The following is a 16,454-nucleotide window of genomic DNA, read 5'->3' as shown; positions in this document are numbered from 1 at the left end:
TTCGTCAGTAATCACAGGAACCAATTACACCAATACAGTGGTGGGCTGTGTATTTTATACCTGGGCCTTCAGTGCTGCCCAACTACAGTTCAACCACCTCCTAATAACCTCATTATGACGCAGGTGAAAACCGCATATTCACACAACACTGCAACATTTGAACCGGTGAAATAAAATGTTACATGCAGCTCGACACCTACAAATACACTAACTGCAGAGTGACAAGTCGGAGAAAGAAAAGACGAAGGTTTATTGTGAACAAAGGATATGTGATGATAAAGTCTTCAGAGTCTTTGGCGCTTGGACTCTACAAGGAGATTTGTAACGGAGGGGCATCTGCCTGGAGCAGCAGCAAGATAAATCCTCCCGTGGAGTCCAGACACTGGTGGTGATGGTGGCTGATGATGAGGCTGATAGAATGAGTTGATGAAGATGATGAATCTGCGAAGATTGGGCGGAGATGGGGAGGTGGGAGGGTTGCGTAACAGCAGCATGAATGTACTGACGGTAGAGAGACATTATTTAAAAGAGACAGCAGCAAGACTTGGCTAACCAAGTGATTGTGTCGCCCTCATCATTCTAGACAGCTGATATGATTGACAGCCCTGAACAATGACAGCAGGGAAACCCTGAGCATGCATGAGGAGTGATTGGCAGGTGTTTGAGAAATAAACTACGGGCTTAGGCATGCAAGAGTATAGTCTTCCTGACTGAACTTACGCCAGAGCTTCATAAAGAATGCAGGTCTATCACTATGATGCAGCATGACGGGATGCTTCGTCATTAACGGACAATGCATACAGTCAAAATCAATGTAATTCACACAATGACAAGAACAAACTCACAAGAACCAGTCACATATATTTATATGACAACAAAGCAGGTAGAATAACATAAACCAAATAACACGATTCAACAGGCCTCTGCACATTCCAGCAAAACTGCAGCGCTAAAACACACATTGCACCACACACTCAAGGGCACCATTCAAATATTCACATCAGAGGGAACAATATTAACCACATCATGAAAACCACACAATAGTAACGCTACTGCAGATGCAAAAAAACAAGCAGGTCACTTACTGCTGTTTAAATGCTTTTGGGGACTGAAAACGTCCGCTTGACAGAGGCCGTAGATTTTGGGATTGTTACCGCCAAACATGCCAAAACGCTGAAAATGTAATGTCACGTAAAAGCGTCTTACATATCTTTGAACTTTAACTCTTGGTTTAACTTTGATTGATTGAAGACTATGACAATCAACAATATCCTCCCCATTTAATTTAACTGCAAAGGGATTCACTTGTGATGCTGAAGGCCTCCGGGCAGTTGTTTTTACTTAGAGACAGCATCGGGGCGAAATCTGATTGGATAAAAGCTCCACTTAAAACAAGCTGCGCTGGAAGTGAGGAACTGAGGAAGACTAGCTATGCAATGAGATAAAAAGCTAATGGGAAAAATATTTAGAATACATGTCGTGTATTTTTGAAAGATGATTACATTATAACATAGCGATAGCTTTGGGATACTGTCAGTGCCTGTAGGCCAGCAGAGAAGGCCTTGAAGGCCCTGACGGCACACCACTGCTTAAATAGGCTTCGGTAAATCTGACCTCAGTGGATTCTTAAAATCACCAGCTCTTGCAAAGAAAACAGGGTCCAAAAAGTTTTTCTTGTCATGCAAATGGACATGTGAGCTGTACCCAGTACGGTTGTGTTTACTGAACTGTCTTATTGCGACAGTTTGAATTGGAATGTGAGCAAAGAGGCTGCAGCCTTGGTTTCTGATTTAATTCACACCACATTTTCAAGGATGCGACTCACAGTGTGGCCTGTTTGTCCGTTCTTGGCCGGGCAGAACTAATGAAGAAGATGGCAGCCATGATGGTTGGCAAGAACAGAGGAACGACAGAAACTGTGACAACGGCCATGTAGGGTATGTAATAAATATCTGATAACTAATCCCTTTTCTCTGCCAAGCTGGTGAATCAAACAAGCACCTCGGACGTCCTGTACAACAACAAGACCAAACGGAGACAGAAGGGCGTTGGCGAGTGTTGACGGGAAGTGTGGACACTCCAGATCATTTTTGCATGAAAAGGTTTGATCCAACGAAAGCTAGAGTTGTGTCTGGTATTTGCACATGTAAGCTAATTCTGGAAGTCAGGATCTGTGATAAAAAATAATCTCAACTTGAGTTACACTCTCTCAGTGAGATGTCATATCATTAAGACGCTTTTCGTTGTGATTTTGTACCAATTCAGCCGGTAAATAATTCTAAAAAAGTACGTCAGTCAGAGACTTCAATCCCTGGCAACGGTGTTTCTATAGATCATAACTGTGTTCACAGGTGGGAAGCCAGTGAGGGATGACGTTCTTATCACAACAACAACAACAGACCAACCAGTAGGAGTCAGGTGTTGTTGTTGTTGTTGTTTCAGGAGCACAGAATCAATGAGGTCAATCACTGAGTGGCCGTGATAGTCTTCTTCACATGCCAAAGCCACTTGGTGAGAGCTCTCTTGGTAGCAGATTGAAGGATCAGCCTGTAAATGATGACTTTGTGTGGAGGTGAACCTGGGATGAGTGATCTACTGTGCACCTGGTAAGCAAAACAGGACGCGAGGACATACAGATACACTCCTTTCACCTCATTTGCATCAGTAGAATTGGGAAGCCAGATATACAATGGTGTGCCTTTTCGTGTGAATCTATTTCCTCTCACCGGCGTAACAGACGAGCTACAAAGAGCAGGCGGTGTCGTGATGCCGAGCGGATTGTGGACACAAGTTGACAAACAAGCCTCAGTGAACAGCGATTCAAAGAACGAGAAGAGTTGTCACAGTTTCGTCTCTCCCTCATCAAAGTGGTGCTTCAGTTATTGGTGAGTAAAAAGCACCGTCTCCATCTTGTCCCGGTGTGGTTCTTCTTTTCCTGAAAGTAGCTTAATACTCTGAACAGTTCAGTCTGTAGATTGTAGTTTAGTTCTAGTCTAGAGTTATACTGTGTATCCTGACAATAGTGACAACTAAATATTTTTGAGGATTTCTTGGCAACATTTAGATGATAAACTCTCAAAACTCCCTTCCCCAAGTGTATCCATCCCAGCTATGTTGTCCTGCATATTTGGGCTGTGTCGTTGCTTGTTTTGCAAACCACACCATTGCAGATATGGCCTTGGAGGTAATTGGTGAGACTGAGTCTTTTCACACAGCAAAAACATATTCATCACCGTGCAACTGTTACTAGCACGTCAGGCTTGGCAACCCTGTCATTTCCTCCTGATACTCTCAATAATCCAGGACGCAAAGTGGCAAAACTACCATTTGTTGGAAAGTAACCCGACCAATTATTAGCTTCTTTCCCACCGCTCCCCCTCTTCTTTCCCACGTCCCTCCCTCCCTCCCTCCCTCCCTGGGTGTCTCTCTTTAAGACCCTCCCTTCTCTCCCTCCCTCACTTCTTGGTGCCAGTGTTCTCCAGGCGAGCACACAGTCAGCTTCAACTTCACAGCGAGAGCAGAGCATAACAGGTTTCTAGAGGACCAGCAGAGTCCCACGCCCCCTACGGAACTACTGGAGATCAGAGCAGCGTGCCTGTCCTTTTATGTCTGAGCAAGGGAGGTGAGTTGACTGAGAGAAAACAGCCAAATGATCACTCTGCTCTCCTTTGTCTACATTTTGTTTTCCTCCAGGTTTCTGTCCCTTCCTTCTCTGCTCTCTTTTACTCTCTCACTCACACCCTTACCTCGACAAGTGTCTGGACCAAGAGGAACTCCTCAGACACTTTGTTTATAGAGATGCTGTATGTGCAGTGAATATCCTCAGACTGCTGTGTGTAAGGTTAAAGAGGGCGATCACGTTTGTAAAAAACCAAGTCGACTCTTTTCTCTGATGAACCACGAGAGGAAGTAGATGTGTTCAGTGGCTTTAGGGCTTTACCCTTAAGTTATTTGCTTAAAAGAGCTACACCTATTACAAACAGAGATAAATGATTGTTCAAATAGTGTGTGGGAGTTTCCACTTGCTCTGATAATGTTACTACTCTCAACTGCTCTGAGAGACAGTCATGGGTTTGAATACACAGAGGTGATGCAGGTATCTGAAGCAGATGCAGCTTTTTGTGTGTTTACACCAACAGCACAGCGCTGACACCACAACCGTACGTGTTGGAATAATCCCTCATTTGCCCCAGGACGTTTCCTGTAACTTATAAATGTCAGCATATCATCCTGTACTCAATGACGGACTCCAAAGTCTCTGGTTAAGTACAGAAGTAAGAAATAGAAGCTTAAAGGTCACTGCTTTTCTCAGAAACCAAATAGGCGTTGGCTTAACATTTATCTTTCCCATTTATAAAATGTCATTGTAACGTTTCTTCTGCAAAACAGCAGCAGCAGTTTTTTTTTTTTGCTGTTGCCATTCTGTAACAAACTGCACTGCGACCTCTTTCTCTATGACTATGATCTGTGACTCTGTCATGAGTCTGTGGGACTCTGTCATGAGTCTGTGGGTTTCTTCTGCGATCTCTATAGTTCCCCTTCCTTCCATGAGTGTGTCATTGCATTCAGCCTTTTTGTCTTTGCTTCCAGACGCATCAAGACAGATCTTGTGCCATGAGGAGATCACTCTGTTTGTCCTGCCAAGTCTTTCACCACCTGTAGACATGGGATTTTGTGAGAGCGCGGGAGGTTGGAGGTGGCAGGGCAGCGCCGGAGCGCTCAGGGCCGTGGTGGCAGTGTTGCTGCTGCGGCTCAGCCTGGCCCAGTCCGTCCCTCCGCAGACTGTCTGTCCCGCAGCTGCGTCCCCACAGAGCCTCACCGAGACCCAATACCAGCACACAGCGGAGGAGGACGCCAGTGTGGGCTTCATGGAAGCTCTGGTCCAGTCCTTCCTCCACACAGTCCAGCCTAACCCTTTTCCTAGAGGTCAGTGTCATCGGTATTAGTCACTACACTGTGTGTCTCCTGATGTTCTGTTGCCTGTAGGACCCTGTCTACTTTGCAAGTAGGTGCCACTTAAAGTACATTGAAACCCTTTCACACTCACAGTTTCCCTACAGAGGTGACTCATCAGTTTGAACCTTCTCTAAAGCCAATAAGGCCAGTACAGAACGATGACAGGATTGGTGAATCAGTCAGTTAATGGCACTTCTGGTATTTTCGTTGGTCAATCTTTAACCTTTATGTCTGTTTCCTCTTACCTTGTATCACACCTGAGGCCTATTGTGTGTCCCTGCTCCATGGAACCTCTAGTCTTCCTGCTTGCTGTCGATTTCAAAAGGGGAAATAAACGGAGAGAAAGACATGTTCAACAACCTTTGCCAAGTTCAAAGTCGTTGCTCTCAGTGATCGTCATGTTGGACATTGATATTTCAAGTGGATTTAAACCACTCGCAACTTACTAAATTAGACATAAAGATACTTCTGTTTCACTTCAAAACACTCCATGTGAACCGTTAGGCGTCAACAGTTATTCAAACACACTGTCTGCTGTACGCTCTATGATACGACAAATATCTTGATGGCTTATTGTAAATATGCGTTTCTGCTTTACAAGCCTGATGCGATAAATATTATTATATTATTATTGCTCTGCGGCCTTCTCCCCGAAAGCAGATGGTCAAACAGAGGGCTTGATATTAAGTTAATATTAAAAATAAAGCATTTTAAAGTCAAATAAAAGCGATAAAAGGAGAATTGCAAAGCGATGAGGAAAAATGTAAATTTCGAAGGCCATTTATGCCACACAGCTTTCAAAGGTGCTACAGAGAGATGGTGAGAACTATATAAATACCTTGCGTGAAGAGCACACCTCATCTCAGTTACCTGCGCCGGTTTGTTTGTGTTTTAATATCCAGTGCCATAAAGGCTTTGTGTTGTGTAAAAAAAACCTCTTTCTTGAAATTGTCCCCGTCTCCTAGTAACCACAAGATGGAGGTGTCAGATTTCCACTTTTACAATGCTCGAGATTAAAATGTTTGTAAGGAGCACAGGACATATTATACCCATGGAACAGCAATTAGCTATCCCTGGCCTCTGTGATTTCTGTTGTTCAAAAGCTTTTTTGTTCTCTCGGATTTCTTTTTAGATCTAATCCTGAAAATAGTCCAGGATTTGAATGTGCAGTTAAATCAAGAAATCCTCAAAGAAGTAAGTGAATGTATATTTATTCACATATAACTTCTTCATGTGTATGTGTGTGTGTGTGTGGGGTTGGGGGGGGGGGGCAGACACACCCTCCTCAGAGCCCCTCCAGCTGGTAATCTGAGAATCTTCAATGTTAAAGCAGCCTTATGTGTATTTATCCGAGTCGACTCAAGTTACTGAGGCTCTTTCATCCTCTCTGATTGTGGGCAGTTTTACATTCCTGTCACCACAGTAATGTAAAACTGCCTGCTGATGTCTCTCAGTGTTTGACGTCACAACAGACCACAGAGACTCTTGCTGCTGTTCTCCCATCTTGTGACACATACTTGTCTGTCTGTGTGTGTGTGTGTGTGTCTGTGTGTGTTTGGTGTTCAGGCCCTGGTGTATGAAGTGGGGTTCCTGGTGTGTGCAGCCATTGGCGTCCTGTACATCGTTCTTATGCCCATAGTTGGTTTATTCTTGGCGTGCTGTCGCTGCTGTGGCAACTGTGGTGGGAAGATGTACCAGAAACAGACGTCCTCCGTTCACTGTCGCAGAAGAACTCTCTACTGGACTGCATTCGTCACCACAGTCATTCTCCTGTGAGTGTGTGTGTGTGTGTGTGTGCTCTCATCTGTGTTTTTGGACAGCATAATGATGTGTTATCTAAAATTAGAATTCACATAAAGACAGATTGAATGTGCATGCCTCACTGCCTGTGTGTTTCTCACACAAATTGAAATGTGTGTGTGTGTGTGTGTGTGTGTGTGTGTGTGTGTGTGTGTGTGTGTGTGTGTGTGTGTGTGTGTGTGTGTGCATATTTCTAGGGCTGGGAATGTATGCATGTTCAAAAGTAACGAAGCCATCAAAGTGAGTGTGGACCAGAGTCAAGTGGAGCTCAGCAAAACTATAGGCAACATCCAGTCCTTCCTCACTGCTGTGCCTCAGGTAAGAGGAAACCTCTTGATGGAAATATACAAGAGTCAAAGATCTGGGACCTCAACGTCGCAGCATTATCAGATTAGTCGCATTATGTCCTACACACCTGCCATCAAAGTGCTGTGAGTCGACCGCTTTTGTGTGAAAAGCAAACAGACCAAATTCTGCCAAATTCTCCAGTCAGACTGGTTAAAGACCTGCTCTGCGCTCTGCAGTGTCAATACACTTATCGCAAGATGCAAGAGAGTGCGGGGAACGGCAGGGTAGGGTTGTGTTTGTTGTTCTTTATTTGCATAAGCTGCTATATACGGTTAGCTTGTGTAACCCGTATCCTATGTGCACACTTTGAAATCGTTTGTTTTCCCTCTGCTGATCTCCAGCAGGTCGACCATGTGGTGAATGAGAGCTACAGAACCGTACACGAGGTGACCAGAAACCTAGACGGTAAGAACAGGGAACCAGTGATGTATAGATGGAGGAACAGTTACGATACAATGTCTGTTGTTCTCAACCTTGAGTAACACCTCACACCTTGTTTGTAACAAATCAGCCATTGGACCTCAGTTGGGAAGAGAGATCCAGGAGCGATTCAGAGGAACCGTGGACCCAGCGCTGCACTCGGTTAGACTTCTGGAGCGAGGTACAGTGTGCCTGCATGCTCTGTCCTGTTTCAGTCCGAGCATGTCAATGCCTGTGTGCATATTTGACAGGAGATCAGTAATCATGGAGGCGGGGTCCTGCTCATGAGTACATTGTGTATTTTCCCTTCTTACCCTTACATATATTTATATTTTTTAATTATAATTCTTCAGTTGAAGTAGAATACACTTCCAGGATGGAATTGTCACGGGGTGTGGTAGAGAACTCAAACGCAGACCTGGCAGAGTAGCGTGAAGCAGGTGTTTATTAAACACACATCGTTACCATAACACAACAGGGAGCACAAGACAAGAGACGAGGGGGAAAATCCAGCAGGAACGAGACAAGGCAGGCAGACGGGGAACCCGGGAACAGGACGGGGAACCCGGGAACAGAACGGGGAACCCGGGAACAGGCCGGGGAACCCGGGCGGGTAGAACACAATGATCTGGCTGTGAGTGACTGAGAAGCAGGGGTTTAAATAGTGGCTAGAACAGGTGAGGGGCGTTGTGCTGATGAGGGAGTGCTTGATTCGTGATCAGGGGCGTTAGACTGGTGCTGAGGGAGTGGCTGACAAGTGAGGAGCTACAGAAAGACACACACAGAACACAGAAGGCAAAGCCTGATCGTGACTGGAATCGGTTTTTTTTTTCAAAACATGCTTCTTTGCTACAGTGAGCTGCAAATTAATTCATTTAAGAAAATTGTTAATCCATTGGGTTTTGTAATTGAGTGTGTAGGTTTGTGGCTGCCTTAATTCTACCTTTTCCAAGATGACAAATTCATTGACCGATGTCATCAACTCACTAAAAGCAGCTGGAAATATGTCTCCCTCAATAATCAATCTCCGTTCCCTTTTAGTGCTCACTTTTTGCTCAGAACTTCCATTCATTTCAGCTTTTTGAATTACTTCTAATCTCAAAACTAACATCAAAAAAGTCATAAAATCTTAAAATCATTGTTACTTTTTCATCATGTGCATAAAGCGACTGTGTGTTTTTCATCTGTGTGAGCAGAGACTGTAAACATCAGTCTTCAAATGAACCGTCTGAACTCATCTTTGGCCCAGTTGCAATCCAGCATGGACCGCCTCCATGCCAACCTCACCGCTGTTAAAAATCAAATCAACAACACTTTATCCAACCCAAACTGCAATGGCTGTAACAACCTGCAGCCTGAGCTACAGAAACGAACACTGGACACCTCCATCACTGTAAGTCCTGATTCTGTGTAACCTTGTGTAGCAAGGGACATTTCTGTGTTTCCTTTTTGAATGGAGTCATGTCAGCTCAGGTGTTTTGAGCAAAAGAGGAGTCAGGTGTGACTGCTCAGATTGCAAACTTCCTGAAGTACAGACTAAGAATCAGCACCTTTATTGGGTTTGACAAGACATTATCCTGATTTTTATCGAATGATTAATTGTTTATTGATTCATGCAGTCAAACTCTGACGCAGGCGGAGACACTGTGAAACATGATAATCGCTCTTCATTTTTGGCTTTGTCTAAACAGCTGATTTGTCCTCTGAGCCATCTGTTCTTCTCTATTCCTCCTACACTCCTAACTGTGACGCATGCAGACTCTCCTCTGCTCTCGTCTGTTCTCCTTTCCTCTCCACTCGTCTAATTTCATCTTTTCACGTCTTCTCTCCTGTCTTTTACCCTCTTCTCCTCACCTCTTGTCACCTCTCCTCTTTTCTAGTCCCCCCCCTCGTCTCACCCCCTCTTGTCTTCTCTCTTGTCTTTACCTTTCCTCTCGTCTCATCTTCTCTCCTGTCCTTTACTCTCCTCCCCTCTCGTCTCGTCTCCTCTTGTCTTCTCTCGTCTCGGCTCATCTTGTTTGGTCTCATCTCCTCATCATTAAAAAGAGAGTACAGAATAATATATAATCTCCATCATGACAACAAGACAAAAGAAGGGATACCCATCAATAGTCTTTGCTATCAAGCCATTGTATTGTGGCCCAGTGGCTCTCTATTATTTATTATTTATCTAGGAAACTGTATATAGACCTGTTTTGATGAAGACTGCTGCCCTCGTCTGTTAGCTCGAAGTATAACATGTCACGACATGTGACGGCTGGTCACACTGGTTTGTGTCTCGGGTTGTTCTCCACAGATTCCCAGCTTGAACCAATTCCAGTCTGCAGTGGATGAAATCAACAAAACTGATCTCAGATCCAAAATCAAGGAGGTCAGTGACTTCTGACGAACAAATATATTGTACTTCAATCTTGATAATGTAATGCCTGCCTTATTGACAGTGCATAGACAGAGGGAAGAGTGTTGACAACTTTTCATCAAAGATAACGTAATAATTGTTTAGCTACACACTACAGACTTACTGGCTGACGACAACAATGCTACTTTTTCAAAGAAAAGCGGTGACAGGAAGACACAATTCAACTTCAACACTACCGGTATATTTATTATGAAAATGAATTCACTGCCTTTCAGGCGGAGGACTATTTCGACAGCATCCCCCAGAGGGTGACCAATGACACCAAGGATGTAGTTCAAAGTGAGTCACAGACTTTAGGCCTCTTTCAAAAAATATTGGTGTCTTAATTAACTTATTTAGTTGTAAGATAAGATCAATTAAAAAAAACAAAAAAACGGAAAAAAACATATATATATATTTCTGTGTGTCTCTGTTTTTTAGGCAGCAAGCAGCAGCTCGGTAAGATAAAAACACAGATCTCTCAGGTTACCAATGAGATCCCTTTATCTGCTCTGACCAATGTGTCGGAGACTCTGAACCAGCTGCAGAGAGATATCGACAGAGTCACACCAGAGTTCAAGAGAGTCGAGCATATTAGGTAAAAAACCTGGATGCATGAGATCAATGCAAGAAAATGCCAAACATCACATACACGCTCACACCATGTGTGTAAACCTCTTCAGATGGGCAGTGTGTGTGGCCCTGTGCAGCGTGGTCCTCCTGGTGGTGGTGTGTAACTTCCTGGGTCTGGTCCTGGGCCCTCTGGGTCTGACACCCAACGCAAGCCCCACGGAGCGCTCCTGCGCGGCGGATTGTGGAGGCACCTTCTTCATGATGTGAGTGCTGGGTTGTAATGTCGGATTCATTTTAGCAACATGTGAGAAGAGGGGAAACACCAAACCGTTTCACCTCCTTACCTCTTGTTTGACCTCTGACCTGGATGTGGTTGCAGGGGTGCAGGTTTCAGCTTCCTCTTCTCATGGCTGTTCATGATTGCTGTGCTGCTGCTGTTCCTGCTGGGCGGAAACGTTTACACTCTGCTCTGTCGGCCCTGGACCGACGGACAACTGTTGAAGGTAGCGATAAAAAAACAAACACACACCAATATCTGCCGGTATCTGGAATACAAAGCAGCTACGGATGCCTCGTGTTGATATTAATGCCTCCTCTCTCCACAGCTCATTGATACTCCAGGTTTAATTCCAGGGTTGGATATAGGTCAAACTTTGGGATTGAAAACCAACATCAGTTTCTCTAATATCTATAGGTATGTGATGCCAATTCACCTCTCACACAGGAACAAGCATATACTCGTGTGCATGCATTCACGCGCTTGTCTCCATGTAGTTTAGTTTGATTTGCTCTGTTGTGACATCCATTACACTCCTTCATCTCAGAAGAAAATGTGTTTTCCACTCGATTTGTTTCTTCTTTATGGGTCTAAAGTTAGTAGGATTCATTAAGCACTGTAAATGAATAACTTTGACTTGATGTTGATGTTTACAGAGACTGTGAGGAAGACCAGCCTCTGTGGACAACACTCCACCTGTACGAGCTCATAAACCTCGAAGACCTGCTCAATGTAACGAAAGTGAGTTTCCTAACAGTCCTTTGCAATTGCTCAAAATACATAATGTTCCAATACAATAACTTTATTCAACGCATGTTGAAATGTGTCGGTCACACACGCAGTACACAGAGGAGATCCGGCAGCGCTTTGAGGATACAAACATCACTCTGTCCCCCATCGCTCTCCTGAGCCCTGAAGTTAAAAACCAGCTCAGACGCTTCTCCAACAAAGCTTCAAATATTGACTCCACTGTTGTCATGCAGCAGGTAGGCATTATTCATCCTCATTACATGCGTCCACGCGTGACTTGATGTTGTCATCGAGTGTCCCTTGCTTGTCTCTTTCAGATGAACAACATTTCCAGCATCAATCTGAATACAACAGCAGATAGACTTGATAAGCTCGCCGCCATTCAAGTGAGTCACATTGACATAATACATAATGCCCTGTTATCATTTTACACTTTACTCTGCTTCTCTGCGCTATAAACACGTCACATGATTCCTCACTGGATACCATTTTTTTCTGACGCTTGTGTTTGTTCAAATAAACAACCATTTGCTTGTTTCTAGATAAACAATGATGCTCGAGTAGAGCTCCAGAATGAGGCCAGGAACTTGAGGCAGATCCAGACCGATATAGAAACAATCATCATCCCGCAACTTGTAAGTTTGCGGGATGCCATCTCACCTCATGTCCTTATTCTGGTTTTCCCATCTTGGTCATCCATCTGAATTTCAACTTCTATTGCTCTTTCCCCCAGAATAACCTGAACTCAACCATCAAGAGCCTTGAATCCACTGCAAAAAAAATCAATGTGAGTGCACTGACTAACACCTGAAACTGCCAAGAATAAAAGTAAGTCTGCTCTCTTTCTCCCTGCGGCTCACTCTCTGTCTCTCTCTCTCCACTCCGGCTCTCCTAGGGAACGGTGGAGGAGGTGCTGAGCAATGTGGGAGCAGCACAAGACTTCCTCAACACAAATACCAGACAGATTGTCAAGACCGTGAGTAGAGTCACGAGTCACATGAGTCAGAAGAAAGAGTGCTCCGTGTGGTCTGTTATTGCCTGTGCTCAGTCAGTCATTCAGCCAGAGGGGGGGTGAGAAGGAGGTGTGCTGCTTGCAGTTGAAACAATGTGCTCATTGGTTCCACATCAACAGCGCATTAATTACATTTAGTGTCCAATCGCATTTGTCTCCAGTTGATTTCGGTAGATTCGGTTGGATCGTAACAAACCTGACTTCAATGACCGGCATCCACTTCAAATATCCCTAAATCTTAATTTTCATAATCATCATCAATCATTTATTTGAAGGATATGGCTGGCGTTGTTATTGTTTTCATGTCAACAAAAGGCTGACTGATGTGTTCCTCCATCTCTCCTCTGACTTTAGAACCCTGTCTGTGGCCACAAGCCCATTCGTTTTTAGTTTAAGACAAACATCTAAAGAAACAGCTCATAACTCTGTCATGTTTTTGGACATCAATGGAGCTCTATTACAGTGAGGTAACTGTGTCAGAACTTAAGTAATTGTTGGTGGTTTTGGTCTTTTTGTGGAATTTGTTGACAGTAATAGAAATATAGAATATCCCCAACCTTATCCTTTCATGTTTGATGCATTATGTAAAATGGCCTCTGTGCATGAAATGTGCCGTATGAATAACCTAATTGCCTTGCCTTGCTTAATCATACCGCCATTGCAGTTATTTACGGGTCACTTTACCCAGAATTCCACATGCTGAGTTGGCCAGACGTTCCCACTGATTCCTCATGACCTCCCACATGAAGCGAGGAGAACATGTGTGGAATTTACTCTTTCTCTCTCTCATAATCCTAGGAGAGCAGGATGTTTTTGGACTGTCAGCTGGGTTACTTCATTAAGTATGCTGACTGGGCCAATGTTACAGTGAGTTTTGTTTCAGATTTTTACAATTTGAACACGCATACAAAGTATGTGTCCGATGGTTGTAGGTTTGTACTGTTGCTGATCTGCGCACTCTCCCTCAGATCACACAGCAGGTGGGCCGCTGTGGGCCGGTGGCGAGAGCTGTGGACTCTGTTGAGATTATCCTCTGCTCATACATCGTGGAGTCTCTGGTGAGGATCAGATGTTGTTTGCTCCACCTACAGCTGTACATGGTGAAATGTTTGTCAAAATCACTCTCTTTTTTTTTTTTTACCAGTCCTCATTGTACCCGTGCTCTGTCTTTTTAGAATGCGTTCTGGTTCAGCCTGGGCTGGTGCATGATCGTCTTCATCCCCAGCATCATCTTTTCTATCAAACTAGCCAAGTACTACAGAAGAATGAAGTATTCTGATGTCTACAAGTAAGTAGCACAAACTGAAAATTACAAACATCTTCTAGATGTATTTACTAGAATAGAATCCCATGACTGATTCATTTGACTGCTCTTAATGTCTCTATTTCCAGTGAGTTAAATATGAGTCGCATCCCGCGGGCCCAGATGAAATTCTCCTGAGAGGACGGCCTATGTGGGTTACAGCTTTAGATGACTGGCATCGCTTGACTAAATAGAGACACATGGTGCACTCCTGCACAGATGTGGCACATTGTCACTCCGGTGAAAAGTTGCAAACAAAAGAAGAAAGTCTGTTTTTAACCACTATTTTTGTAACCAGAAGCAAAGCGACTGTGGTGGTCATACATACGTGCCAATCTTTGAATTGACCTCAGGGCGACACAGGGAATTTTTCATAATTTTAAATAAACATTTCAGACTTATTATATGACATTAATGTAGAGAATATAGGCTGTATATTTCAAACTGCATATTTTGTGAGTTCATCACAGTTACACATTCATAGGCAGTGATGTTTGTGTGCAGTGCTCTCGGAGAATGCAGCAGTGTGTTACTGTGCCAGTGTGGGTTCGGCAGCCTAATTCCAATGGGAAACACTTTTTAATTAAATTGGTCATCACATTTGCACTAATATTGGAAATTTAAGCACATATTTTTGTATGAATCATGAAATGAATCAACTTTTTTTGTCTGACTGGTAGAACTGATACATACGGCTGCAAATATGTTTTGTACATGTTGATTTTTGTACGTTTTACTGCTTTGTTCTCGGTAGTAGATTGTGTTTTATATTTCTGTTGCTCAGCACTTTACATGGTTAATTTAGTCAATGTGATTCGGGTGTTGTGAAAACTACCGTAAGTAAATTGCCACTGATCAGCAAACGAGTCTGCTGTGCATTTTTCTCCCTTGTAACCGTAACATGAGTGGAATCCCAGCGATCAATCAGTCTGTTGTCCACACAAACCATGAACGTGCTTTTCACAGTGCACATTTCTAGCCCAGCATAACCCTTTGGATCGAACATGAACCGTCATCACACTGCAACTGTTCAGAATAATCTAAGTTGAACAAACCCTACTGTGGTAACAAATGCAGTCTACAGTCCCACAAACAGCTGAAAGGATGGTTTGTCTTTGTGATCGTTACTATCATGCTTCTCTGGTATCTCAAGTTCCTCACTCATGTGACACTGTGTAGGTTAAGTAACATATTAGAAGAGGAATTTTTGTGTGAGCTGATTGAAATCCAAGATGTAAACATTTGACTTTTATTATTTCACTGTAACATGAATCTTGATGAGATAATGGTCAAATAACACCATGTGGTAAAGTACTTTTTTAAGCACAGGAAGTGTTGCTCCACCTTAACAGAGGATTTGACTCTTAAACAGGACAATGAAAAGCAACAGTGAACATGTTCGATGGAGCAATCATCTTCTAAATCTATTGAAATCAGGTTTTCAACAACGCAAATCCATTTTCGAGAGTCCAGCCATGGTGGGTTTTCGTTTTGGCAACTGCAGCAACACAAGCTGGTTGTTTACATCAATGATGAATTCAACCCTTCTGTCATGGTCTTTGGTTTTGTAAGGTCTGTTGACTGTTTTATTTTGAAGTTTCCTGCCTCATGTGTCCTGTGCCAGGTTTTGCTTCCTTGCCTTTGTGTGTTCTGGCCTTTTTCTGTGTCTGCCCTGCCCCTGATTAGTGTCACCTGTTTCTTTTCAGCCCTGTAGTCGCCGGACGTCCTGCTCACCTGATCCCACTTCCACATTTGCAAGTCCCTAATTATAACTCCTCTGTCCCCTTGTTCTTTGTCTGTTCGTCCTTCCACACTGACTTTTGTTTGCCTGTTACCTGTGTGCTATTAGAGATTCTGATTTGTAACTTCTTTCTTGATTGAATCATTTACTGCTCACATCTGCCTGCCCGGTCTGATTTTGCGTCCTTCCCCTGATGCCTGCGGGATGAACCAACATGGACTCAGCGGACATTCTTTTTGAGGAAGAACTTGTGAGTGTATGGCGAGTGGAGCAGAGCCCCTGGTTGAAGTTATGGTGATGCCATAACTGTTGGCCTACACCCTTTCCTGTGTCGAGGGTCTGAGCCGACATCTCCAAGTTCCTATGTTGGGGGTCTGGCTGACACCTGCTCCACGTGTCCTATAGGGGCCCGGCCGCATTTGGGTCCTTCCCACGTCGCTAGCTCTGCAAGCGTGACACCTTCAGCCAATCAACGTACTAATGCAATCACAGCATTTGGATCAAAGGCTGTGATTTCATTAGTATGCTCAAGTACAAATGTAATAGGCCAATGATACTTCGGCTCATTTATAGTCCAGTCACTGGAGAACAAAAATAGGACTATAACGTATAAGAAGTATCACCACCCTCAAAGCTACCGTGTTGCTTTTCTGCAGGCAATTCCGACGTGTGAAAAATAAATTGACTCCAGCCCGAGAGCTCCATTAATATAAATTATTAAAATATTAGTTGTGCAGTTATCCTTTCATTGTTGCAGCATATAGTCAAGTGTTCAGAGGCGAGCAGAAGACAGAGGAACAGGTAGAGCCAGCCAGCATCTGTTCAGCTTCATTCGTGTCTACAGAATGCATCTATGATTAGAACAAGTGAATCAAT

The 16,454-nt window shown here is 43.7% G+C and overlaps 1 protein-coding gene across 1 annotated transcript; it reads left to right on the top strand.

Annotated features, from left to right (window-relative positions):
* Positions 1-3,504: 3,504 nt before the first annotated feature.
* On the top strand, positions 3,505-15,116 carry prom2 (prominin 2). The gene is made up of 24 exons (XM_079280906.1): positions 3,505-3,622; positions 4,591-4,926; positions 6,089-6,150; positions 6,523-6,728; positions 6,954-7,074; positions 7,446-7,509; positions 7,616-7,705; positions 8,721-8,917; positions 9,821-9,895; positions 10,159-10,222; positions 10,364-10,520; positions 10,606-10,758; positions 10,875-10,998; positions 11,101-11,189; positions 11,429-11,513; positions 11,615-11,758; positions 11,840-11,908; positions 12,065-12,157; positions 12,256-12,309; positions 12,418-12,498; positions 13,333-13,401; positions 13,503-13,592; positions 13,710-13,822; positions 13,927-15,116. The coding sequence occupies exons 2-24, from the start codon at positions 4,665-4,667 to the stop codon at positions 13,973-13,975; spliced, it is 2,511 nt and encodes an 836-aa protein (XP_079137032.1). The 5' UTR covers positions 3,505-3,622; positions 4,591-4,664; the 3' UTR covers positions 13,976-15,116.
* The last annotated feature ends 1,338 nt before the right edge of the window (positions 15,117-16,454 follow it).

This window comes from Melanostigma gelatinosum (genome assembly GCF_949748355.1).
Source record: "Melanostigma gelatinosum genome assembly, chromosome: 12".
In the NCBI taxonomy this organism is placed as follows: domain Eukaryota; kingdom Metazoa; phylum Chordata; class Actinopteri; order Perciformes; family Zoarcidae; genus Melanostigma; species Melanostigma gelatinosum.
The sequence above is the reverse complement of the archived record's forward strand: the minus strand, read 5'-3'. Positions and strand labels throughout refer to the sequence as shown.